General features: G+C 39.0%; 1 protein-coding gene across 2 annotated transcripts in view; it reads left to right on the top strand.

The window, feature by feature from the left end:
* Window positions 1-25729, top strand: part of ANK3 (ankyrin 3, node of Ranvier (ankyrin G)) — a 662526-nt gene that overhangs the window by 410417 nt on the left and 226380 nt on the right. For both annotated transcript variants that reach the window (XM_006895588.1, XM_006895587.1), the window contains exons 5-7: window positions 6310-6408; window positions 14325-14510; window positions 16345-16443. In XM_006895588.1, coding sequence (XP_006895650.1) covers window positions 6310-6408; window positions 14325-14510; window positions 16345-16443 — 384 coding nt within the window. The remainder of the gene's footprint in view (window positions 1-6309; window positions 6409-14324; window positions 14511-16344; window positions 16444-25729) is intronic.

The following is a 25729-nucleotide window of genomic DNA, read 5'->3' as shown; positions in this document are numbered from 1 at the left end:
CTGTTGTATATGAAGAGCTCAACTGCCATCACCTAGAAGCAACAGCAGTATATTCTGGGCTAGTGCTTGCATTCAGTCTTTCCTGCGTAATTTGGAAGAAGCTGCATTCAAGGTGAAATTCCTAGCTAGTTTTAATTTCAGTTTATATGTGCCATATGCTGATGGTGAGTGGAGGGAGAGGAAGCTATGCTGTGAAATTCCTTTTTACTTCTACCTGGGCTTGAAATGCAGACCCCGCACATGGCAATACTGTCCCCTTCATCCAAAACATACCCTCATGGGCCTTCGGAACTGCTTCCTTCCATGCTCAGAATAAGTAATGAGAGGCTCAAGCAGCATAATGACATTTCCCTGATAACTCATGAGAGCATCCTCGCCCTGTGATGGGAAAGTCAGGTCTCGCTGAATTTGGACAGATGGTGTGGACTGGATAGTGCCTGTCTAAGCTTGTGGCCCTCCATCATAACGTTCCTTCTAATTGATCTTCTGAAAAATTAATATCATCTGTGAATCATTGCAAACCCATCATCATGCCTTTTATATCTCACTTTAAGTGTGTAATATTATTGTTGTTGGTTTCCATTGAGTCAAGCATGGACTCATAGTGACCCTATGAACAAATGCCCTGAAGCCTTTCTAGAACTATTGAGATTTATCAAAGTTCATAGAGTTTCCAGAGTCATGCTGTTTAGGAAGTGGATGTCACTCTGAATATTACCAGCAGCTTGGTGGGAGAAGAATGGATTATCTCTTTCTGTATGATTTGTTGTTCTTGTTGATTACCTTCAAGTCAAGTACAACTCATAGCGACCCTATGAACAAAAGGCCTGAAGCCCCTGTAAAACTATCAACATTTATCAAAGTTCATAGAGTTTCTGGAGGCATGTTATTTAGGAAGTAGATGCCTCGTCTGTTTCTAAACCTGTTATATAATGTGCCATTTAGTCATCTGCAATGTATAGCAACCCTATGTGCAGCAGCTCTGAACCCTTCCCTGTCCTGAGCCAGTCTCACTAATTCCAACACACCAACCCCCAATGCCCCAGGCACTGTATCAATCCATCTCATCTGGTGTCTCCTTCTCCTGCACTGTCTGTCCACCTTTTCGAGCATTACTACCTCTGAAAACCTGCTGAAGTGTCAGCTGTGAGTTGGTTCCAACTTGATGGTACCCAACAACAGCAACATCATGAATAAATATGGTTACATGAGAGCACAGGAGGATTTTATTTTATGTCGGGGATGCATTATGCAGTTTTCCTCAATATTACCTGTAAAATTCTAAGTCTGCCGATTGTGTGCTTATGAGAACACCACTATAAATGTTTAGAACAGAAGGCATTGAAGGTAGTGGATAAAGTCAGACATAAACAACATGCTTGCTCTATCCTTAGCTGCTCTGCCTTTTGAGAATTAAGTCTATTGTTGCCCCAGAAAAGGAAGTGTAAATAGGGTATCCATAGGTTCCTCCTGGTCAACTCTTTGATTTGCACATTTCTTAGATTGGGAAATGAATATTAAAATAGTGGTGTGTGTTTTTCTCTTAAGGAAAAAAATAACCTTATTTCTGAAATACTACCATCTTCCTAGTCTGTGTTATTTATGAAGAGTCATTACAGTTATAAATTGTCTAGTGACCTAACATTGGATTATTTGTTCCTTATGCTCTTTTGCCCTACAAGCTAATGCTCTTTTTATTAATTTTTTCCAAAGGATACTTTCCTTTTCTCCTTGAATCATAACTAAATATTATGTACATGGGTTGGTTTGGGTTTTTTTACATTTTTTTATAGGTGAAATTTGTCTTGTGATTGGTAAGGCAACTGGAAGAATGTGTTGGAAATAAATGGAAGAACATATAGGATAGGAAAGATTAAAAAATGTTCTGGAAACAGTTAAACAGCTAAAAAGCTTTGGGAACCAAATAGTTGGGAGTAACAGAACATAGCTAAAAGCCCAGAGGAATATTGCTATTTGATACGACACCCCACAGGTGAATTAGGGTGATGTCTTAATAATCTAATAACATTATAACAGAAATACCAGAACTAAGTGACTTTAACAAATTTGTTTAGTCTAATTAATTTTGACGTGGAGGGGAAAGTCTGAAATCAGGTTGCAGATTTAAGAGGAAGGCTTTCTTCCGTTGGCTCTCAGGGAAGGTCCTTGTCTCTTCAGCTTCTATTTCTTGTTCCCTCAGCCGCCTTCATATGGTGTGACATCTAGCTTCACCCATCTCTACTTGCTTGCCTCTTGCTTCTTCTTTTTCTCCTTTTATAGCTCAAAAGAAATTGACTCAAAGCACATGCCTCATTAACATAACAAAGAAACCCTTAGAATTATTATTGTAGGGATTGAGATGTGGGATTATTATTGTTGTTAGGTGCTGTTGAGTTGAGTGCAACTCATAGTGACCCTATGAACAACGTATCTGTACCCTGTCCTGTTCTTCACCGTCCTCACAATCTCTGACACGCTCCAGCCCATTGGTGCAAGTCACTCTGTCAGCCCACCTGGGTCAGGATCTTCCTCTCCTTTGCTGCCTCTCCACCTTCCCAACTATGATGTCCCTCTCCAAAGAATAACCTCTCCTAACAACATGTCCAGAGTGTGTAAGATGAAACCTCATCATCCTTGCCTCCAAGGAGCATGAACACAGTTATATACCAACAGTCAGTGAGAGTAGGTTTTGGTTTTGTCTTTTGGCAGGAGAACAGTGTTGGAGAACAGAGTTCTGTGTGCTTACCCTGTAGTTAAAGAAAGGCAGGCCAATTGGCCATAAAGTCCAGGCCAGCCAGTCACAAAATCCAATCAAGACCAGTCCTACCGTCATAAGAGGGAAGGCAGAATTCCTTAAGAGGAAATAGGCCTTGATGACTGTAAATGAAGGGAAAATGAAGGAGGACAGTTAAGCCAAACCAAAGATTAACAAAAACAAACTTATACCACCACCACCCCCCGCCCGAATTCCAGGTATGAAATGGGAATTTTCCTTTGGAAGGCTTTACAAAAACCAACTTTTTATCCATAGGGACAGCAGAACTGGAATGAGACCACTCAGAATTGACCTGTTTTCATTCAATAGTCTTAGGATCACAAGCACTCAAAGAGAAGGGAATACTGACATGGAAAACAGTTCATTTACAGGCTGTTCTTGCGGTGACTCTTGTCTAAGCTCACTCAGTAATTCTAGTTTGCCTCACTTATTTATTAAGGATGACGATCAGAAAGCTCCAATTCCAGGACAGCCTTTCCTTTAGCCTCAGTGCCTGACTTGGGCTTTTTTTCATGGGTTATTTTCCCAGAACCAACTAAATAATTGGTTCTGGGATGTAGGAGCAAAACAATGAGCATATGTTGGGACAGAAGCCAGGTCTGTGTAAGTAGACCAGTATATTTTAAATCATCTTAAACCACAGTAGACCTTCTCCATCCGGAAGTTGAAAGCCAAATCACATAAATTACAGGGTTCATTTTATGCTTGAGAGAACAAGATCCATTTAAAAAAAAATTATTCTTTAAGTAACTTAACTCCAAAAAATCTGGACTTCCTCTCCAGAAATTTTAGCTTGCAAAAATAGCATGAAATACTGAAAAATTCCTATTCAGTAATTTAGCTTTAAAAAATTATATATCTAATAGAATAATAAGTAGAACAGAGGAATGCTCCGGCTGTACAGTGCCGTGGTGCTTTGCCATGTGGCATCTTGTCTGTCTGCTCAAGATCTTTTCCATTTACTCTATAATTGTTAGCTATAAACCATATCAATGAGGTGAATTCAGGCAAATAAACTATGAGTAAATAAGGTAATCATAAAATAATTGATATTTGTAATGATGAGTCTAACAACATGAATCATAAAAGTGTAAATATTTGGCAATCTCTTAATTTAGACTATATTTAGTTCTTTGATTTGAAATTACAAAGTGATAGTTCCAGAAAATAATATTAAGTAGAGCCTCATTCTGAAAAAAGTTATTCAGAGTTTAATGTACTTTGAAAATTATCTGTTTGATATTAGTATCTTGCAATAGACTTTTAAAAATCTATTTTATAGATCATTTAGCAATAGATTTTTAAATGAAAATCATATCAGCATAGATTTATAGCCAGAATACACAATACATGTGCAAATAATAAATAAATACTGAGAAATAAAAGAGTATAGCATCTTTACTTCCCCTTATCATTTCTCACTACTATCTTGCAATGCTCTGTTATGTGTAGTGGATGAGAAAAAGACCTAATCTGTGCTGTTAAGTCAGCTCTGCAATGTAGTAAACTGTTAGCATATACTTAATTAATTTCATTAATAAAAATAACTTACCTACACTTTTTTAAACTGTTTAATATTTAAAGTCAAGTATGCAAACACACATGTGCATTTATGCTTATTTAAAAAAACTTTCTATGCATGATGCTCTGTGATTTTTTTTCTCTCAATTCTGTGGTATGATTTTTTTGGTAAAATTCTGATTAATCCTACATTCACTAAATTTATTTCCTCACTCAATATTAAATCAAGACATTGTTCTAGAGAACAAACGTAGAATAAGAAAGCAAAGATGTGATGTTCACACTCATTTACTTGAATCCAAGCTTTCTGATAATGTAGGAACACTTTACACAGGTAGTTACTGGGTTATAAATGTCCATCTTACAGATAACTCTTCCTTGCCCTATAATGCATGACTTGAAACCACATCTCATGACTGAGGAAGCTAAATTGAGACTGACTAGACGTTTTATAATTTGGGTAATCTGCATGGTAACTAGAGCAGGAAAGGTGATGGATTGATAGCCTGAAATGGGAGATTTGAGAGTGGTCTAATAAGCTCTTTCAGCAACCTACTCTGTATTAGTGGAGTTTTAGCAGGATTGTAGAGAGTCACGCGCCTTCAAAACCATGTAATCAGCCTCAATCTTTGTGCAAGGTGGTGCCGTCTTGGTAGCTCTGCTGTTTGTTGTTATTAAGTGCTGTGGAATTGACTCCAGTTCATAACTGCTTGCAGTCCAAAACCTTGCCTAATCCCCTGTTGATCTCACACTCTCTGATGTGTTTAAGCTTATTGCTGCAGTCACTGTATTAATCCAATCTCATTGAGGTTCATCATCTCTTTATGTTGACCTTTCCAAGCATGATGTCTTTTTCCAAGAACTGGACAGTTCTAACATGCCCCAAGTATGTGAGACCCAGTCTAACAATCTTTACTTCTAATTAACGACTGTGATTACACTTCTTCCAAAACAGATTTAGTTGTTTTATTTTATAGTCCATGAAATATCAAATACTGTTCTCCAACACCATAATTCAGAGAAAACAATTCTCTAAAGTTATGTAAATTTCCCCTCACTTTGGAATAATTGGACCAATTTAGATTGGCAACAAATTCTTTATTACAAACACCTTCACTTGCTGCATATGCAGATTTTAAATTATTGAAAAATTTGTGAGCCCTTTCTTGCACTAAAGTAAGATAGAATAAGAACTCTATGCACCTGATTAAACTGACGAACAAATTTCTTAAAAACATAGTTGGGAATGAGTCTTCTTCATAACCCAGAAATTGTCTGTACAAATATGTGCACACACAAACACATATACATTGTTAGTAGATAAATTTTTAACATACAGATATTATGTCTTTGCAAAAGTGCAAGGAAATAAACTTACAAAAAAACCCAAAAACCACACAAAAAACAGTTGGCTTAATTTGACTTTGAATTAAATGAGTTTAGAAATTGGTGTTCTTACGGTTTCTCTAAATAATTCCATCTATGGTTAAGTTTGAGGTAATTTGAAATTAATACATTTCTTTATAAAACTGAAACTGTTTCAGATACTTACTTTAAGGCAAGCATATTATATTCTTATTTAAAATACATAATTAGTACTTGGGAACTATGATGATCAAGTGCATTCTTTCTTTCTTTCATAGCACTGGTATAATCCTTTACTAATGGTAGGTTCTCAATAAATGGTTGATGATTAAATGAATATACTAATTTAGTTAAAATGGATATATTTGTCCACATTACAATTAAACTGTTAATTATGTACTACACTGAAATTATAAATCATAGAATATAATTGTGAATTAAGTTTTGGTCATGAATTATACTTAAAATACGCTGCCTAAGTTTTCTACAAAGTCAGTATCAACTCGTTGGCACCTAATAACAACATTAAAGTATTATTACAATTCTTATATTGAACATTTCTTATAGTGTATCATATCATCAGTTCAGCAGGAAAGTAGATTGGTTTTAGAAAACTGCAGGTAAACAATTTCTTTTTTCATTTGCAGAATGGTTTCACGCCACTGTATATGGCAGCCCAGGAAAACCACCTGGAAGTGGTCAAGTTCCTTCTTGACAATGGTGCAAGCCAAAGCCTGGCCACAGAGGTAAGATTCCTTGGTTTTTCATATGGGTAAAGTCACAGAGTGCTTTCCTCATGTGGAATTGTAAGAGTGAGACATTTTCCCACTGGGGTTTCAAGTACAATTGTATATTAATGTTTGGATTCCTAAGTTTTATGAAATATATTTGAAAGTGTGTTTTTAACCATTAAAGGATCTATCTTTCCATAGATACCCTATCTGCTTTAAATGCCTGACCACCATGAGATACTATCTCACTCCAGTAACAGTGGCAAAGTTTAACAGGGCAGCAAATAATTAATGTTAGAAAGGATAGGGTGAGAAAGGAACTCAATACATTGTTGCTAGGATTATAAAAATAGTATAGCCCTTCTGGAAGGCAGTTTGGCACTTCCTCAAAAAGCTGAACATAGAAATTCCATATGACTCAGCTATTCCACTGCTTGGAATATATCCTGAGAAAATGAGAACTGAGGCACAAATGAAGATTTGTACACCAGTGTACATAGCAGCATTATTCACCATCACAAGAACATGGAAAGAGCCCAGATGTCCAACCACGATCGAATGGATTGAGAAATTATGGTACATTCATACAATGGAACACTATGCAGAACACAGGAGCAATGGTTTTGTAAATCATTGCCTAACATGGGAAGGACTGGAGAACATTATGCTGAGTGAACTAACTCAGTCTCACAGGACAAATATTGTATAAAACCACTATTATAGAATGAGTATGAGGATGCAAGGGTGAGGGGAAGCAGAACGATGAGAATGTGTTTGGGGTGAGGGGATTAATCATGGGGTTGCACAGTTTGATGGATGGGGGTGGTGAGGGAAATTGGAAGAATCTGGTCTGGAAAACAATGTATTCGGATTTTGTAAATAAACTAGTATAAGGAAAAAAAAGTGAACAGGGCAGGTAGAGAGGAAAATTTGCAACAATGAATGAATGAAAATCCAACTTTTCTGTAAACTTTCATTAAAATCACAATAAAAGACAAACAAAAAAAGAAAAAATATATATATTAGTGGGCAATATAAGCTTTAAGTCTGTTTTCCCACAAACTTATTTTAGCCTAATTATGACTGTGCTTGTGTGTTTCCAGATTTAGTTAGGTTTAATTCATATGTCTAAATAAAGCCATTAAACCCATTTCTGTCACGTCAGTTCCAATTTCTAATGCCCTCATAGGATGAAGTTGAACTGCCTCAGAGTTCCCAAGACAGTAACCTTTTTGGGATAACTGGTTTAATTGCCATCTTTCTCCTGTGGACCAGCTGCGGGGTTAAACCACTTGCATTTTGATTAGCAGTCAAGCACTTAAACCACATGGCACCAGGATTTCTTCACGAAACTATTATGCTTTTTAAATGTGAAATAAAAGTGGCATTTGCAAATACCCTTGCAATCTTAAAGAATTAATAATAGACATTATGTGTCATTGGTACAGTCTTGGATCTCACACTCATTGCCATCAAATTGGACTGACTAACCTTCTAGTGAGTTTTCAGCAGCTGTAAACTATGTGTGAGGAGATGGCCCATCTTTCTCCTGTGGAGCAGCTGGTGAATTCAAACCACTTGCCTTTGCGCTGGCAGCACAACTCCATATCCAGTAGGCCACCAGAGCTCTCTATAGTCTTAGACTTAGTTTGCTTTTTAAATAGTGAGTGGGAGATTATAACAACTTGTGAAGTATGTCACTACAAATGTTTTGCTAGTAATAAATAATAAATATTGTATATTCTTCATGTTTACAAAAATATTGAATTAGAGTAGATTTAGGGTTATCCTTGTAATAATACCATTCTTCTTTCTTGGGTTCTGATATGTTTCTGAATGTTGGGAAAAGATGACAAGCGAGGGACCCCATGTATCTTCATCCAGTTTGAGTCTGTGTGTTCTGGAGAAACCATTAAAAAATGACAAAGGTTAATAGCTTCAAAATAATAACCATGAATATGTGAAAATATTCTAAACTTTACTCCTTGTTGTTTATTTGCTGCCGAGTCAGAACTGACCCATAGCTGACCCTCTAGTGGATTTTCTGGGACAGTAAATAGCACAGCTTTTCTTTCTGCCATGCAGCAGGCTGGTGGATTCGAACTTGTGTGTCTTTGGTGTTACAGCATGGCTACTTACCATTAGACTACCAGTAATTGTGAAGTTATAGTAGAAGTAATGGTAAACTAAAAGAATGTTTTATTAAAGAGTTAAAGAAAGAGATTCAATCTTTTGCCATTTGATGTCAAAAAAAATTGCAGGGAAGAGGAAACTTTATATTCCTATAATATTAGTGGAATTGATAATTAGTTGCCCTATTTTTACAGATCATTTGATAATAAATATTAAAATTCAATGTTCTCTTTTTTGTTTCTAGGAATTCTTATCAAAGATAAATTATAAAAGGGTATAAAACTAGTATATAAGAATATTCATCAACATAATTGTTGTTATTGTGTACTGTAAAATGACCCATAGCTGACCCTCCACTGGGTTTTCAGAGGCACTTAATTGCATGGGAGGAGATTGCCCATCCTTCTCCCATGGAGCAGTTGGTAGATTTGAACCATGTACCTTTGGGTTTGCAGCACAACTTCTTGTGCTCCCTTAGCAATAATAATTTTAAGAACCTGAAAAGCGCCCAATTATGTACCAATAGGGAAAATTTTTAGTAAATTTTGGCATATTTATACAATACTATTCATAGTTATAAAGTTTAACTGGACAGTATGTCTTGATATACGAAAATGTTCAATGTATATGCTCATCAGTGGTTTGCTCTTAGGAATTTGATTAGTGATTGAGAATTAGGAAGGAGCTTTATCCTTCATTTATGCCTTTCAGTCCTACCTGAGATTTTTGTCATAAAGATGTGTTATTTTATAACAACCACTGTTAAGTCAATTCCAGTTCATCATGGCCCATAGAACAGACTATAACTGCTTGTTGGGTTTCCAGAGCTGTGAATCTTTACCCAAACAGACTTCCACCTCTTCTCTCACCAGTCAGCCACTGGGTTCCACCTATTCGCCTTTGGATTAGCAGCAAATGTGTTAATCATTGGGCTACAAGGACTTTTTTATAATAGTCACCTTGAAACTAGTTAAAAAGTAAACCAACCAACTATATCACTCCGTTGCAGTTGAATGGATTCTGATCCTACAGAACTACCCATAAGCTTTCCAAAGAAAGCATCTTTAAAGGAGAAGCCTGCTACATCCTCCTTTAGCAGAGTAACTGATGGATTTGAATTGCCAGCTTTTTGGTTGGTAATCAAATGCTTAACCCCTTTGGCATCAGTTAAGAAATAACTACTAGTTTATAAGAAAAGAATGAACAATTAGCAGACAAAGATCACTACCTGTCTTCCCAGCTGGGAGGAGGAGCCAGTCTGAGCCCCTGAGCCTTGAGTTTGAGGTACAGGGTGAATGAGGCTAGGGGTTTACATTTAGATCATAGGAAATCCACTTTCTCTTAGGATGGGACTGTCAGGTAATAGAAATATCTTAACCACACTACTTTCATCATCTGTGCAAGATGGTTAATACTGCTTTCTTTAGGTTGTGATACCTGTTGTTGTTTGTTGTTATGTGCCGTCGAGTCGTTTGCGACTCATGATGACCCTATGTACAATAGCCCTAAACCCTGTTCTATCCTGTGCCAATTGCACTGCCTCTGACACACCCATCCCGATTACCCCAGTCACTGAATCAATCCATCTCAGAGGGTCTTCCCCTCCGGCGCCGTCCCTCCACCCTCCCAAGCATGATGTCCCTCTCCAAGGACCCGTCCCTCCTTGCAACATGCCCAAAGTATGTCAGACGAAGCCCCAGAATCCTTGCCTCCAAGGAGTAGCTTGGTTTAACCCTCTCAAGGATGAATCTGTTTGTTTTCTTGGCAGTCCATCGTACATTAAATACTCTTCTCCAGCACCACAGCTCAAAGGCATAAATCCTCCCTAGTCATTGTCCAACTCTCTGATGCATAACAAGTGATTGCAAAGACCATGGCCTGTTTGAGGCGCACCTTAGTCTCCAGAGAGACACCGTTGCTCTTGAATACTTTAGAGAGGTCCCTACTAAATCTCTCCTATAAAAGCACAGCTTACTGCCAAAAGGTTTTAATCAATCCATAAGCACTCACTAGTATTTTTAAGGTCTTGATCCCAAAAAAAGAAATATTACAGCCAACTTAAAGAAAAATAGTATGCAAGATCAGCAAATCACTACTCAGTCTTTTGACAAATAATATGTATATATAAGTGTTTACTCTTTTGTTGTAACATATTTTCATGTTCCCTTTTTTTAGTTTTAATAAGTAAACCTAAAATTAGCGGTTCTCGAATCCTGTCATTCATGTTGTCATGAGGTTTTCGATATATAACCAGTGGTTCATTCCTACAGTGTAAATCTTTGAAGTTTTTTCTCTTTTGTTGGATAGTAGTTTTAAAGAATACCAAAAAAGAGGGGGGATAAGTAGTTTTATGTATACAATGTGAATAGGATCTCCTGTATAGTATTATTTCTTATTCTCAATAATGCTGGCACATCAATTCTTAATGTGTCCAGAAGTCTATTCTTGACAAGCAAACCTTGCTGTAGTGTACCATCAAGTTGGAACTGACTCATAGGTGACCCTCAAATGGGTCTTCAGACACAAACGAGATTGCCCACATATCTGCTGGGGAGCAGCCGGCAGATTTGAGCTGCGTACCTTAAAACAAGCAAAAAGAGTTATTCGAATAATACATTTTTAATATTTTTTTTCATTTGCTAAATGATGTGGTATTCTCCAATTCCTTTAGTATTTCTTTTCCCACTGAATGAGCATACCATATAAATGTAAATGTAAATGTATGGAGTCTTTGGTGCATTTGGGATTTCTGTAAATTTTTTCCAAATGAGAGTTTGTTGCATGTTATGGCCTTTTCATCTTGATCATCCTCCTTTTGCTAACCACGATTCTGAAGTAAGAGGTACAAAGAGCTCAGTCATCCACGAGTATCATTGGCTTTCTGTGTGGTGCACCCAGCACTCCACACACTGTAAGGATACATCTTCGATCAACTAGGACATTGGCTTCATTCTTGTGAAAACTTTAAAACCACATTGCCTTTCTGCTCTTGTTTTCCTGTGGAAAAGAACTCCACAAAGAAAACCAAACTACTTAAACTTGGTTTGGAAGCGAAATCTGGAGCTACTAATTTTAGCTTCTAACACCTTGGGACTAGTATCTCTGGGTCTTTAATAAGCTTATGCCAAAAGCACATTCTTGTCAGTGCTAAGTGTCTCAATTGCAGCTTATTTTCTGGTCTCAAAGTAGTTTCTTTTCTGTACAGGTCTATGGGCTTACACAATCATATCGGTATAAAGCTGTCATTTTGTTTTGATTCTGAACAGAGGAAGTTTTTCATATTTCCTCCTTAGATTTTGTTCAGGTTATTGGAGGTGCAAAGTTATCCATTAACATATAATTTTCCTGTTACCACTTTCTTCTTTAAAGCATGTTTTCACTTTTTAAAAAGTATGTTACATATAAATGATGTTGTATGTCGTCGAGTTGGAGCCAACCCATAGCTAACCCTCCAGTGCCTTTTTAGAGACAGTTAATCGATGGAAGGAGGTTGTCCATCCTGATCCCGGGAGCAGCTGGTGCATTCGAACTATGTGCCTTCAGGATTACAATGCAGCTTCTTCCACTGGTCCCATTAAAAAACAAAAACAACCGAAAAAAAAAAGAAAGAAAAACACCCAGAAAGAAGATAAATGTATTGTTCATTTTCCTTGTGATAATTCTTTATTTATTGACCTAGATTTGTACATGCACAGAACTTCCATATGTATAATTTTTGAAGATATACCTATAAAATATCATGCACATTGTTTTTCTCCTAACATTAAATTATATTCTACCTAAGCACAAGCCTGTCAGATCATTTTAGTGACTACTGTGTTCTATGCAATGTGTCTGTTTTTCTGAGGACTACAGGACATGTCCTGGTATTATTGATACTCATCCTTTTCCTTAAAGCTGCAGAGAAAAGGCTGAAAGCTCTTCAGGGCGAGGGAAAAACAAGAATTTCTGCCCAGAGAAGGAATTAGCCTATACATCCCTGGTCAGTAATGAGACTAGAAGTCAAAATCCACACAGAAAGAATGGGAGACTTCCTGTCAGATGCTTGCTTGAATATAAACATGCAGGTGGTAGGTGCTCGCTTCTGTTTTCCAGCAAGGAAGCTCAGTGTTAAGTGTGATTTTTAGGAAGATATCCTCCAGGAGATGGATTGGCACAGTGGCTACAACGATGGGTTTAGGGCTGGAAGGATGGTGCAAGGTCAGGCAGGGGTCGTTCACTTGTACAGAGGATTGCTTTGAAGGGGAACCAATTTGACTGCACCTAACAAGATGCAGCTCTGGTGTCCTAGTAGTACAAATCTGCACTGCAATTCTGAAAACACAGAGTTCGAATCTGCCATCTGCTCTGCAGAAGGAAAGGCAATCTCCCTTCAGAGGTGGTTTAAATCTCTGAAAACCTGCTGGAGGTTAGCTGTGGGTCAGTTCTGACTTGATGGTACACAACAACAACAAGATGTTAGGATGCAAAAAACTGGGTTTCTCCCCTCTTACAGTACACTCTTCTTTGCGTGGGTCCTCTATTTCCTACCAAAATAGCAGAAATGTTAATATGACCAAAATAACATTTTAGGTGACTTATTTACCAGTTTTATCACAAGTGGTCTTCTAGTATTTTTATAATTTTTTAATTGAGATTTTAATGAAAGTTTATAAAGAACTTGGATTTCCATTCATTCATTGCTGTACACTTTCCTCCCTGTCCTCCAGTTCACTTTTCTCTTAGGGGAAAAAAAAACAAACCAAAACTATCATTGTTGTACAATTCCCTACCCCCACTCCAGTCCACTTTACTATGCAGCTCTTATTCTGGACTGTTGTTGTACAGATAATATCTAATCATATATTCCTTTTTTTTTAATTTTTTTTTTTTATTATTTTGTGTGCGTGTACCGTCAAATCAGATCTGACTGGTACAGGAGGATATTGCGCCTCCTTCTCCGGCAGAGCATCTGGTGGATTCGAACCCATATATTCCTTTTAAGTAGTTTTTTCCCTCATCTGTTTCCATGCAGTGTATGTTATTTATCACTTCTTTTCTTAGTTTCCCTCCAACTCCAATATCAGTCCTGCTTTACAACAGTGACATTTTGCAGTGTTTGTCCTTTTGTTACTGAGATACTTCACTCATAATAATGTCCTCGAAGGTCACCCATTTTGTATAATATTTCTTGGGTTCCTTGTTTTTCAGTGCTGCATCATATTCCATTGTGTGAATATACCACAGCTTCTCTATCCATTTGTTTGTTGATGGATTGTTTGCATCCCTTTGCTATTGTGAACAAAGTAACAATAAACATGGGTGGGTATAGATCTGCTTGAGCCGCAGTTCTGGTTTCTTTAGGGTATATTCCCAGTAGTGTAATTGCTGGTTCAAATGGTATTTCTGTTTTCAACTTTTTGAGAAAATGCCATACTGCCTTCTGTATTGGTTGCACCATTTTACACTGCCACCAACAGTGAATAAGGGTTCCAGTTTCTTCACAACCTCACCAGCATTTGTTGTTTGCTGCTCTATTGAATTTTGCTGTTGTTACTGGGGTGAGATGATATCTCATCGTTGTTTTGATTTAATATTCTTAAGAGGATAATAAAAGCCATAGATATTCCTTTATTTTTGCTTAATGGTTTAGATTTTGAAGAGGCCTTTTACAATATATGCAAATTGCAATGCATTGACAATAGTAACCCCATAAAAAAATCCATTATTTTTTGCCTTTTTGTTAATCGAATGAAAAAGAAAGAAAAAAAAAATACCTCAGAGGTCCATCTTGACTCTTCTGGATTTTTCCCCCCCAGGATGGCTTTACCCCCTTGGCAGTAGCTTTGCAGCAAGGTCATGATCAAGTCGTCTCACTCTTGCTCGAAAATGACACAAAAGGGAAAGTGCGCCTCCCAGCTCTTCACATCGCTGCCCGAAAAGATGACACCAAAGCAGCTGCCCTGCTACTGCAGAATGACAACAACGCGGATGTGGAATCGAAGGTGAGGCACCACAGCCAATGGCCTTGCGCCAAGACCTGAGGCCAGCCCTAACCTTTAAGAATGCCAGTGTCCCTTTTGGCAAGCTTATGCTAAACTTCCAACTTCATTGAGGGGAACACAAGTGCCTGTCCATACTAAGCCATCGAAGGCACATCTGCTCAGCACGCAAGCTAGGAGGGACAGCAGGTATGCCTGAAGTGCTCAAAGGGAGGCCACTGCCAACAAAATGGACGTTTAGGCACCTCGTAGATTTTAACTTTGTGTGGTACACTGAAGACAATGTGTGCAACTCAACCTCTAAGATGACAGACAGCCCACACCTTGCACTGATCAGCTGTGGTAGAGCATGCCAGCAGCCAGCCAGCCATTCACAGCCCTCAGTTCTCATGGTCTTGCCATGTCTGCCCTGCCAGTCTGTCTGGAGGAAGTGTGCTGTTTGGGATAGGCCATTGTACAGCCCTTCACTCAGTCTAGCTTTCTTTCTGTGCCTATTGTGCTTCCCACATAGCTTCCACCCTCGTCACTTAGCTGCCATAAGCTTTCTGCAAGCCATATCATCGATAGTGAACTAACCGTTCATTTTTTCCTCCTCTTTGCTTCCAAATGTGTTAACCTAGATGGTGGTGAATAGAACAACAGAGGTATATATATGTGTATATACATATAATCTGTATCTGCATCATCACTCTCCCATGACTTAGTGCTGCTGCTTCATTTCTTTCCCCTCTTCTTTGCATTGCCTTCTGTAGGCTAGATACCTGCTTTCTCCCCTTCCTCCGCCCCCCCAAAGTAGCATGTGCCGGAGAAGATAGTAGTTTGATTACCAGGGCTTTCTGCAGCTGAGCCTGGTGTTGAATAGGCAAGATGAAGATTCCTCGAACCTTAAGAGCATTGCTGTAGAGCTGTGTTGAGAGGCTGATGAAGAGCTTTGAGACGTAGATGCTTGTCAGATCTACATGCAGCTGCAGACAACCCTGTCATTCTGCTCATCCAGGACTGACTCTGTAGGGTCCTGCATGACACTTACCCTCAGTGGTGTCAGCAAGAGCAAAGTGACCTCAGAAGGGTCCCAGTATGACTGCCCATCGGTAACAGTATCAGTAACATAGCCAGCATGGCTTAGAAGCTTGCTAACAATTTAGAAATGCATCTAATTCTGTAAGGTTTCAATCTTTGGGAGCTAAGTGAATTGCTGCATGTCCAAGCATTTTTTAAGGAAGTAAAATTACCTTGGTATGCATATACCAGAAAAATATGTTACTGAGTAGGCATTGGCTGACAAAAGAGACCAACTTATGGATTCCTTATGGAATGCAATTGCCCATCAGGCAAAATCAATTTTGTAGTAGAACTTCTTGCAAAAAAAAAAAATTACATTTACCATGCAAAATTGCTTTTACTATTAACTAATTTGAAACTATATTAAATGTATAAAACAAGTGAATTTTGACAGTTTCCACAGACAAATCTTCATCAACAAAATAATAACACTAATAAATTGTCATACTAAGAAAGCTTGCTTTAGTTTTGTTTTTTTTTCCCTGTTCCTATCTGAATTTTTCAAACATTTGCTTCTATCTAGTCCTGCTAGTGGATTACTCAGATGTCCCCATCTCTGCCCGTGGTTCCTCCCCGCCTCTTCCCCTGCCTGTTAGTTTGGGGTTAATTAGAAACCCTGGGAGCAATTGGCACTGATTGAAAACTAGTACAGAGTGGAATGTGGACCTCAGCATATTTTGCTTCCTCATTTTATTTTGGGTAGGGTTGTCATATTAACCTCACACATAAGGGTGCAGAAGGAATCAACTGAATGTCTGTTGTGTTTCCTTTACAGAGTGGCTTCACTCCGCTCCATATAGCTGCTCACTATGGAAATATCAATGTAGCCACGTTGCTGTTAAACCGAGCAGCTGCTGTGGATTTCACGGCCAGGGTAAGAACATTGCTTTATGAAATGCCTTTAAAATGTTTGAGATTCTTTGTAATTAACCTTCTCTGACACGAGGAAGAGGTTGGCATAGATGTCTTCCAAGGGGCTTTTCAATAACAATTTTCTCTTTATACAAGTGTTTTGGTGTAGTTTTCCTTTTATATATGTGTACTTGTTCCTAACAGAAAAAGTAAAATAAGCCAGTGGGTGTGGGTTTGATAATACATAAGGATACAGAATACTTCCAGCATGCTGGGGAAAGCCGAGGGTCAGTAAGAGGGGAGGACCCTCGATGAGATTGATTGACACGGTGCCTGCCACGGTGGGTTTGAGCATGACAGAGATGAGGATAGCACAGGATAGGACAAGGTTCATATCTGTTGGCATGAGGTTACTGTGAGTCATAGCTGACTCAGTGGCCACTAACAACATACAGAACATTAGAAGACCTGATTCAAGTCATGAGGGCTGGAAATCACAAACTGCTCACCAAGTTGAAATTTCCAAGACTTTCAGCAATAGGCCAGGTGATACTAATGTCCTGTAGAAATCAAGGTCTTAATGGAAATATACCTGAGGAGAGCCAAGATCAAGACCACCTTGGACCTTTATCATGGGTCCACCACAGGCTTCCCTAATGGGTGACAGTGTTGTGTAATGTGTGTAGGCTCTTCCTTGTGGATGAAGGAGCTGTAGTGTTCCGGGTACTCTGGCTGTTACACTGTACATCAGACACAGTGATACTGCTCTGAATATGAAAACTGGCTCTGGCTAAGGCGGGACCATCAGAAGCGTCTTTATCAGGTGTGGAAAGGAAACAGGAAGCAGGATGGACAGTACTGGCTACAAGTATGGACATAGGAGTCACACTCTGTGGGTTCAAATTGTCACTCCAATCTTTAGTCTGTGTCCATCAAGTTTTTCCTTAGAAATTGAAACAATAAAATAGAACTATCATAGAATAATCTCACCATCCTCTCTTTGGGTCACTGAGGTTATTAAGTAATAACATCTGTAAAGAACTTAAAGCAGCCCCTGACAGTCTATCATCATCATCATCATCATCACTAGTCACTGCAAGAAGAGCATTTGAGCATAGTTTTTAAAGTATTTATTTGTACAAAAATCTTACTCATTAGAGACAAAACACACTTTAATAGGGTACTTAGAGTACCAGGACTAGTATTTAGCAGCCCGTGGTTTAAATGATTACATGCTTGAGCACTAGTCAAAAGGTTGATGGTTTGAACCCACCCAGAGGTATTTCAGCAAGACAAGCTTTGTTGTATGGTTCCAAAAGGTCACAGCCTTGAAAACCTTATGGAGCAGCTCTACTTTTATACATGCAGTCAGCGTAAGTCAGGGTTAAATAACAACAGAGCATTAGCACTAGTGGTGGTGGTGGTTATGTGCCATTCATTGAGTTCCTTGTGACTCATAGTGACACTATGTACAACAGCTTTGAACTCTGCTGTCTTAAGCCAACCTCATTGTCTGTAACCCCCATCCTATTACCCAAGTCACTGAGTCAATCCATCTCACCGAGGGTCTTCCTCTCTTGCACTGTCCCTCCACCCTCCCAAGCATGATGTCCCTCTCCAAGGACTGGTCCCTCCTTGCAACATGCCCAAAGTATGTCAGACGAAGCCTCAGAATCCTTGGCTCCAAGGTGCAGCCTGGTTTCACCCTCTCCAGGATGAGCAATAAAGCACTACTGATTTTTAAGTCCTTCCTAAGTGACAGATGCCACACTAAGCATTTTTATCTATTTTTTTCCCTTCCAAACATTAAGACAGGTGTTATTTATCTCTGTGTTCCAGAATTAAAATAGTAGGCTTTAGAGGTAAGTTGTTCATTCAGGGACACAGAGTTAGCAGAATGAAGTGAAAGGATTCATGTCAAAGCTTTTGATAAGTTGTCTATCTTAAACAACTTAAAAACTTCATTTTTCTTCTCCTCTTATAATTTATTAGTCCTGAAAAGAATTAAGAAGAGTTCTAATTGTACTAATACAGAGACTATTTCCTACCCTGTTGTCATCAACTTGCTAAAAGGCATCATCAGTCTGAGTGACCTGAGAATGCCACGCTGCTGCAGTGTTCTTATCACATTAATAAAGTCCTTAGAATTCAGTGGCATAGTGTCCCGTGGCTTAGTTTGACATTTTGAAGGACAAAGTGAAGTACTTCAAGCCGTGCGTAAACTTGACTTCTGTATATGTCAGTGTTTATATGTAAGTGTTAAAATTGAAGTTCCTTTCCTTAAGATGCATTCTTGTGACTTTATTTCTGTAATTCAGTGTAATAAAAACCCTATGACGTCTAAGGACTTTTCAGAAGTGTATAGACCAGAGTAGTGTTGAAAGGTTTTGAATGCATTTTTCAGAAATTTCCTAGTGGTCCTTAAAGTAGGAAAATTGTAGAAATATTGAAGCAATTTAGAAGGACCATGTATTATCAGACCCCTTCAAGCATTTCCAGAGCATCTACTTACATTTTAAAAATGACTGTGATGATTACAAATAATGTGTATTGATTGATTAAAGAACAGCAACCTCAGATCCATGTTGTTAGGTTATCTGAATAGCATATGATTTAAAATAATCATACTGTTCTTTTTGTTTCAACTGTGTTAGAGGTCAGGTATTTCACCAATTTAGAAAAGGATTCCCCCCAGTGGTTCTTGATTAATGAGGCCGGATAGCTTTAGAAGGTACTGAGCTGAAGGCTGTGGCAGAATTCAATTACACTTGTAGGAGACCTGCATTGGTGCTTGCACTCAGTACTAACTCCCTTCTCTCTGCACCTGGTGATTGATGACTTGCTTTAGGGAATCTGATAAGAGTTGATCTTCAGAAAATACAAAAACTGAGGCAACAGTTACTTGCCTTCAGAAATCCATTCTTGCCTTCAGAAATCCATTGAAGGTTACAAAGTCTAGTAATTTTCCTTACCTAATAATCCAACATGTCTGGTCTTGCACAACAAAAGGCCTTCTCATCTTTTGTCTATCAATGGAGTTTTTCTGGGTCTTGTTCTCTCAAGATTGTATCAGAAATAGCAGGCGTGAAATAAGGGGCTCTGAAATACAGGTGGGATCAAATTCTACCTGGTTAAAACCATAAAAGGAAGATCATTAGGCCTTACTTATTAAGAACAGGCTATAAATTGTAACCATAAAAGGTACCTCAGGGACCAGGTTTGAAAAGAGGTATTGATTAGACCGCCAGAGGTCAACTTCACAGCAGCCTCCTTTGTCTTACAGGACTGTGAGTTTTCCGTTTCTTGGCTGTGAAAGAATAGAGAGTGCGAGATTTATGTCATTGAAGATAGGCAGAAACCTGTCTGTCGGTTCCCTGTAGATCGATGGACTCAGGGCATGACCCAGAGAGTTGGGCAATCTCTCACAAAGACAGCAGGGGAATAGAAGCAGGAAGAATGGTTCTGGAGTCATTTCCTGCTGCAGAAGGTGTTCCTTTCCAAAGCAGATAAGAGATAGAAACAAACGTGGGGTAACTAATGGGAGTACACAATAATGCTTTTTATATGCTGCTTTGTAGTGCTGGCTCATTTATGCAGCAGTAAAGCACATCCCAGCCAGTGATCAATGTTACAGCCCCGAGTACCAAGTATGATCACCAGTTTACAGCACATTCTTGCCTATTTTATTAACACTTTTCCCTAGGGGTGTGTTAGGATGCCCACTGTCATCTTTCCAATGATATTTCAGTATGCGTGTGTAAGCTAGCCTCCCTGACATCTTTCATATTTCCTTCTGGATTATCCACGGAGACTCATTCAGCCTTATGGGTCTGCTGCAGAGACTTCATGCAGTAGCTGCTAAATGCTGCAATGCAGAGTCAGCGTTTCCCTTTCTCTGAACGGAGTCTGCCGAGGTCGTGTTGACACCGCTTGAATTTATTCGTGACCTTTACTCTCTTAGCAAATCACACTGACTCTCTTGGGGGAAAGGATTTAACTAAAATGTAGGAAAGCTAATACTGATCCTCATTCCAATGATGAATATTTATGCACTAGAGGTCTTCAATGCCAGATTATAGTGTTCGGATGCCAACCGAGTTCCTTCTGTTGATTGAAGAAGGCAGATTAATTCTTTGCTGGCTAAGAGTTATTCCATCAAATATAGTGGACCTTTTAACCTGATCTTCACTTTTGTCATTGACCTTTCTTTTGTAAGTTATTATTCACCTTCTCATTCTAAGAAAATAGATTAAAGTGCCCTTTTACTAGTCTTGTTAGTTAGTGATTGTTTTCTTGTTGTTCTCTGAAAGGATTGTGTATTTATGTGTTTAGAATTTATGCCTCAGTGTTTCCAAAAGGATCTCAGATTGTTTACAGGTTTAAATAAACTAGTAAGACATGTAAGGGTAAAATGGACAAAATAAAGAGTGTGACTGGAGAGACCCAGTGACTTGGACAATGTCTTTAGGGTTTGAGGATTTTGAGAGATGTAGTGTCAAAGGAAGCTGTGTTGTTAAATAGTTTCCTATTTGTCTCAGATCAGTGACTAGTTACCATGTCCTGTGGACTGCCTTTCTCTAATATCACAGATTTTGAACAAGGTTTTAGTAGATATTAGACCATAGTTCTGATGGCTTAGTGGTAAGGATTTGCACTGCCAACCCAAAGGTACATGGTTCAAATCCACCAGCTACTCCACAGGATAAAGATGGACAGTCAACTTCTGTGTGATTTATTGCCTGTGAAAACCCACTGGAGGTCAGCTCTGAGTTAGTTCTGACTCAGCAGCACCCAACAACAGACCATAGAGAGATAGCAGACAGGTTAAAAGAAAAGGTACTACATTTAAGGTATTACATTGTTGTTAAAGTGAGAGCCCATTACTCACTTACTCATTGCCATTGTGTTGGTTCCAATTCATAGTGATGCCACCAGCCACCCTCGCACCCCATACACCTATCAGGCTTCCAAGACTGTGAATCAGAATAGGAAATGGCTCATGGAATTTGAACCTCTAGAGGCATACAACACTTATGTTACACTGCAGCTTGTTATAGACTGTGCCACCAAAGCAATGCTTGTAGATACTGTAATTATTACTAAATTTATTGAGGAAATAAGAGACCCAGAGTTCCACTCTGCCCAAGCAGAAAGCCAAAATGTGTTAGCACATGTATGAGCGACACAGTGCCCTGCTCAGGATGGCTTTCCCCCTAACTTGAATTCTACTTTGTAAATATTTATAAAACCACTCAGACTTAGGTTACCCATTGTCCTTCCTTTGCTTTGTTTAGCTCCCAAAGTGCTAAGCCATATGTCAGAATCTTACCATGTATTCACCAAAGCACAGCTGAGTCTAGACTGTAACACCAGACTGGACTTTTTTAAAAATGGAGGATTGTTGACTGGAGTTCAGAGTTTGGGGCAACACTTTCTTCCTTGGTTTTTGCCAAAGGCAGTTGTTCGGAGAGTCTTCACAATGAGACCCCATTCTACCATGTCTCTTCTGGCCAGAGTTTCCTCCGCATCTGAGCTATCTAACTGCCTAGCCACTACTAACTCCAAGTAGCTATTTAAGTTTTCATTTTAATTAAATAGAATGAAAAATTCCTTTTCTCAATCCAACAGTCACGTTGCAGTTGTTCTGTATCATAGACCTTCCTGGCGGTACAGTGAGTCAGGCTGCTGACTGAAAGTTTGGCAGTTCTAATCTCCCCATTGCTCTACTGGGAAAAGATGATGCATTCTGCTTCCACTGGGATTTCAGAAACCTGAGGGAAGGTCGTCAAGAGTCAGAATCACTTTAACAGCAGTGGCTCAGTTTGCTGTTTTGTTTGTTTATTGGATAGCACAGACACATAACCTTTTCATCACTCACAGATCCTTAAGGGAGGTCTGGTGGCCTTGTGGTAAGGAGCTGTTCTGCCAACCTGAAGGCATGCAGTTTGAATCCACAGCTACTCCATGGGATAAAGATAGGAAGTCTCCTCCTCTCTGATTTTCTGTTTCTGAAAACCCATTGGAGGGTCAGCAATGGATTGATTCTGACTCTGTGGTACATAACAACAACAGACAACTGGTACCAAAGGCTGTAGGGTGCTGTACAGCTAATCCAAAGGCTGTGCCTCTCTGGTGATTTGAACCCACTGGAACCACAGGAAGAAGACAAGCTATTTACAGCCTCTGTGCAATTTACAGCCTCTGAAAACTTGCTCTACATCTGTTCTGACTAGATGCTAGTGATTTGAGATTGATACTTAATATTTCTAACAGTTCTTTTGAATAATGATGTGACACTATCATTTGTAAGTTTTCCGACCTACCTACTTATTTCTCTCAAAATGTCATTTCTGTCCTCCACAAGAAAGTTATTCCTTGGAAAGGAACATCATGATAGAGAAGATGGAGGAGTCTGCCAAGGAGAGGAAGACCTTCAGTGAGATAGGTTGACATGGTGACTGCAACAATGAGTACAAATGTGTCAGAGCTGATTGACAATGGCACAGGATAGGATAGGGTTCAGATCTATTATTCATAGGGTCACTATGAGTTGTACTTGATTCACAGCACCTAATAACAACAACAACAACAGGAAAATTTTCTTTTAAATAGCTATGCAAAACAGTCTTTTCCTAATAAACTCAACCCTTTGGATATTAATTATTAAAATATTCTAGCCTTTCCCATTATTCAACCAGAAATGCACTACCACTAATAATGGTAACAGAAAAATGGCTGTCTTCTTCCAAAGAAGAATAGGAATATGAAAGAAAACTTTGAAATAGTTTCTCTCCAATTCATGCCACTGCATTCTCAGAAATAATAGAAATTGAGATCTCAAAAGTTGTTCAATTATTAGAGAGTTTATGCCTTGTGGTTTCTCAATTTTTCTAATTGGTTTTGTGATCCATATGAAGGATTCTTGAATGAATTAAATGATATTATAATTTAAACCTTCCGCAGAAATGCCTTCTCAAGAGTAACTCCATATCCCACCTTGAACTTCACCTCTCATAGGAGGCATTTATTGCTGTCTTATGTGGTTTTGTTGCTCTCAAGCACTGTGTTACACTAGACATCTTTAAGGCTAAGATGTCTTATGGATCCTATCCAACCAGTTGCTGGCCCAGAAGATGGTAAATGTCTTCTCCCCAAGGTGCCAACTCTGTACTTGTGACTTTACCATAAAACTGATCTTTGCAACCTACAGGTAAAAGAGAATGAGTGGTTTACAATTGGATCCCTTGTGAGAGGAAAGCATTCTATTTCGGAGAACCATTTTTTCACTGTAGGGAGCTCTGGTGGTGTAGTCCATAGGGAGCTGTGCTACCAACCCAAAGGCCATGTCTCTCTGGTGGTTTAAACCCACCACTGGCTTCTCTGGAAAAAGATGGACAGTTTCCTCCCTTGTGATTCTCAGCCTCAGAAACCTAGTGGCAGGTTAGCTGAGTCAATACCAAGTCAATGACAATTAATAATAGTCCTCTTCTTTACTGTAATATGAGCAAGTGAGCAGGACTTCCATTGTTTTGGGGTATAAGTATGTGTTGTGCTTGTGGGGTGTGTGTGTGTGTGTGTGTGTGTGTGTGTGTATGTGAGATAAAACATTGTCTTGTCAACAGCTTTCTGAGTGAAATCACTGATTTTCATTCTGCAGCAAGTGTTCCAAGTCTCCCTCCCTTTCAACACACAAAGTTGTGGTATATACATAATGCAGGTTGTTGATACGTATTCCTCTCACCCTAATGCCACACTCTTTATAGACTCCGGCTTCTCAAATTATTTGCTCAGCATACAGGTCAAATAGGTATGGAAAAAGGATGTAATCCTAACACACACTGTTCCTTTCTTTAAACCATGTAGTGTTCCCTTGTTCTGTTTAGACAACAGCTTGTTGGTCTAGGTATAGATTCAGTAGGTATGGAGAAAGAATACAACTCTGTCATTCAATTTTCTTAATTTTAAACCATGCAAATCCCAAACCATTTAATTGTGTTCATGCAAAACCTATACCTAGGCAAAGAAGCTGTTTTCCAGTTTTGGGAGAGGTATATTATGCTTCGGAGGGTGGAGGGACAGCACAAGAGAGGAAGACCCTCAATGAGATGGATTGACTCAGTGACTGGGGTACTGGGAATAGGTGTGTTAGAGACAATAAGGTTGGCTCAGGATAGAGCAGAGTTCAGAGCTGTTGTACATAGGGTTGGTATGAGTCACAGGCAGCTTGATGGCACGTAACAACGACAAAAACCCACTGGAGGGTCAGCTATGGGTCAGTTCCGATTTGACAATACATAACACAGAAGACTTTTGTAACCTCCTGTCCGACAGCCCTTTGTCTGCATTTCATGGTGTGGTACCTTTAACATACTAGTGGAAATAATGTATAAGGCACATTCCATTCTGCCAAGGGCTACAAATATGAAACACGGGCTTACCCATCATGAAATAAGTGTTCCCTAAATGGCCATTGCCTGTCCTTCTTCTACAGCTGAAATCTCTAGTAATAATGATTTAAAAAGTAGTTATAAGTGACACGATTTTTGTTCAGTATTTTTTAAATATTATCTCAAAAATCTTTTGAAGGCTGAAGTAAAGGTGTAATAAAATATATTTATAGCTCCCTCCTACATCTAGTTCTTCACCTCATGTTCAAGGCTTTAAATTCCTCAAGGTCAGAGCTGTGTCATATTGCACATTTTGGAGTCTGTAGCATATAGCCCACATCTGGCACTAGGAGGTACTTACTTGATTGATATTAACTGACTTCAACAGTAGATACATAACTTCAAGGCCTTGTCCACTACTCCGAGGCACCCAGCACCTATGTAAGGCTGTTTTATCAAACCCCAGTCCCCTCCCTGGCCTGTCAGAATTCTAGTTACTTTCAGCTGAACCTCAGATGGTGTCATGGAACCACTTCACAAACTAAGACTAGCTGCATTCAGGGAAATAGAAAAATCTGTAAGATTCCAATAGTCATCTTTGAACATGATGTACCAAAGCCAAGTATTAAATGTCATGTTCAAGGGCAAGTATACTTGAGCACTGAGGAGACTTGTTATTCAGCACTGTATATGACATCAGGAGTCTAACCTAGAACAAAGAGCTAGTTACTGAGGGTGGCTGCCAAGCATCCATCACGAAGGGTGTTTTCAGCAGGGCCTTGTACTCTGGATTAAAAAGATCAAATCAAGACTGGAACAGAGGGCACTTGGAAGGACATCATTGCCCGGGTCATGGAGAAAAGGATCCCTAAGTGAGCACTGTTGCCCCTAATTGTGATAACTTTAATAAAGTGTTTTTTT

Source organism: Elephantulus edwardii, unplaced genomic scaffold (genome assembly GCF_000299155.1).
Source record: "Elephantulus edwardii isolate Elephantulus edwardi_28Jun2011 unplaced genomic scaffold, EleEdw1.0 scaffold00170, whole genome shotgun sequence".
NCBI lineage: Eukaryota > Metazoa > Chordata > Mammalia > Macroscelidea > Macroscelididae > Elephantulus > Elephantulus edwardii.
Note: the sequence above shows the minus strand (reverse complement) of the source record. Positions and strands in the feature narration are given on the sequence as shown.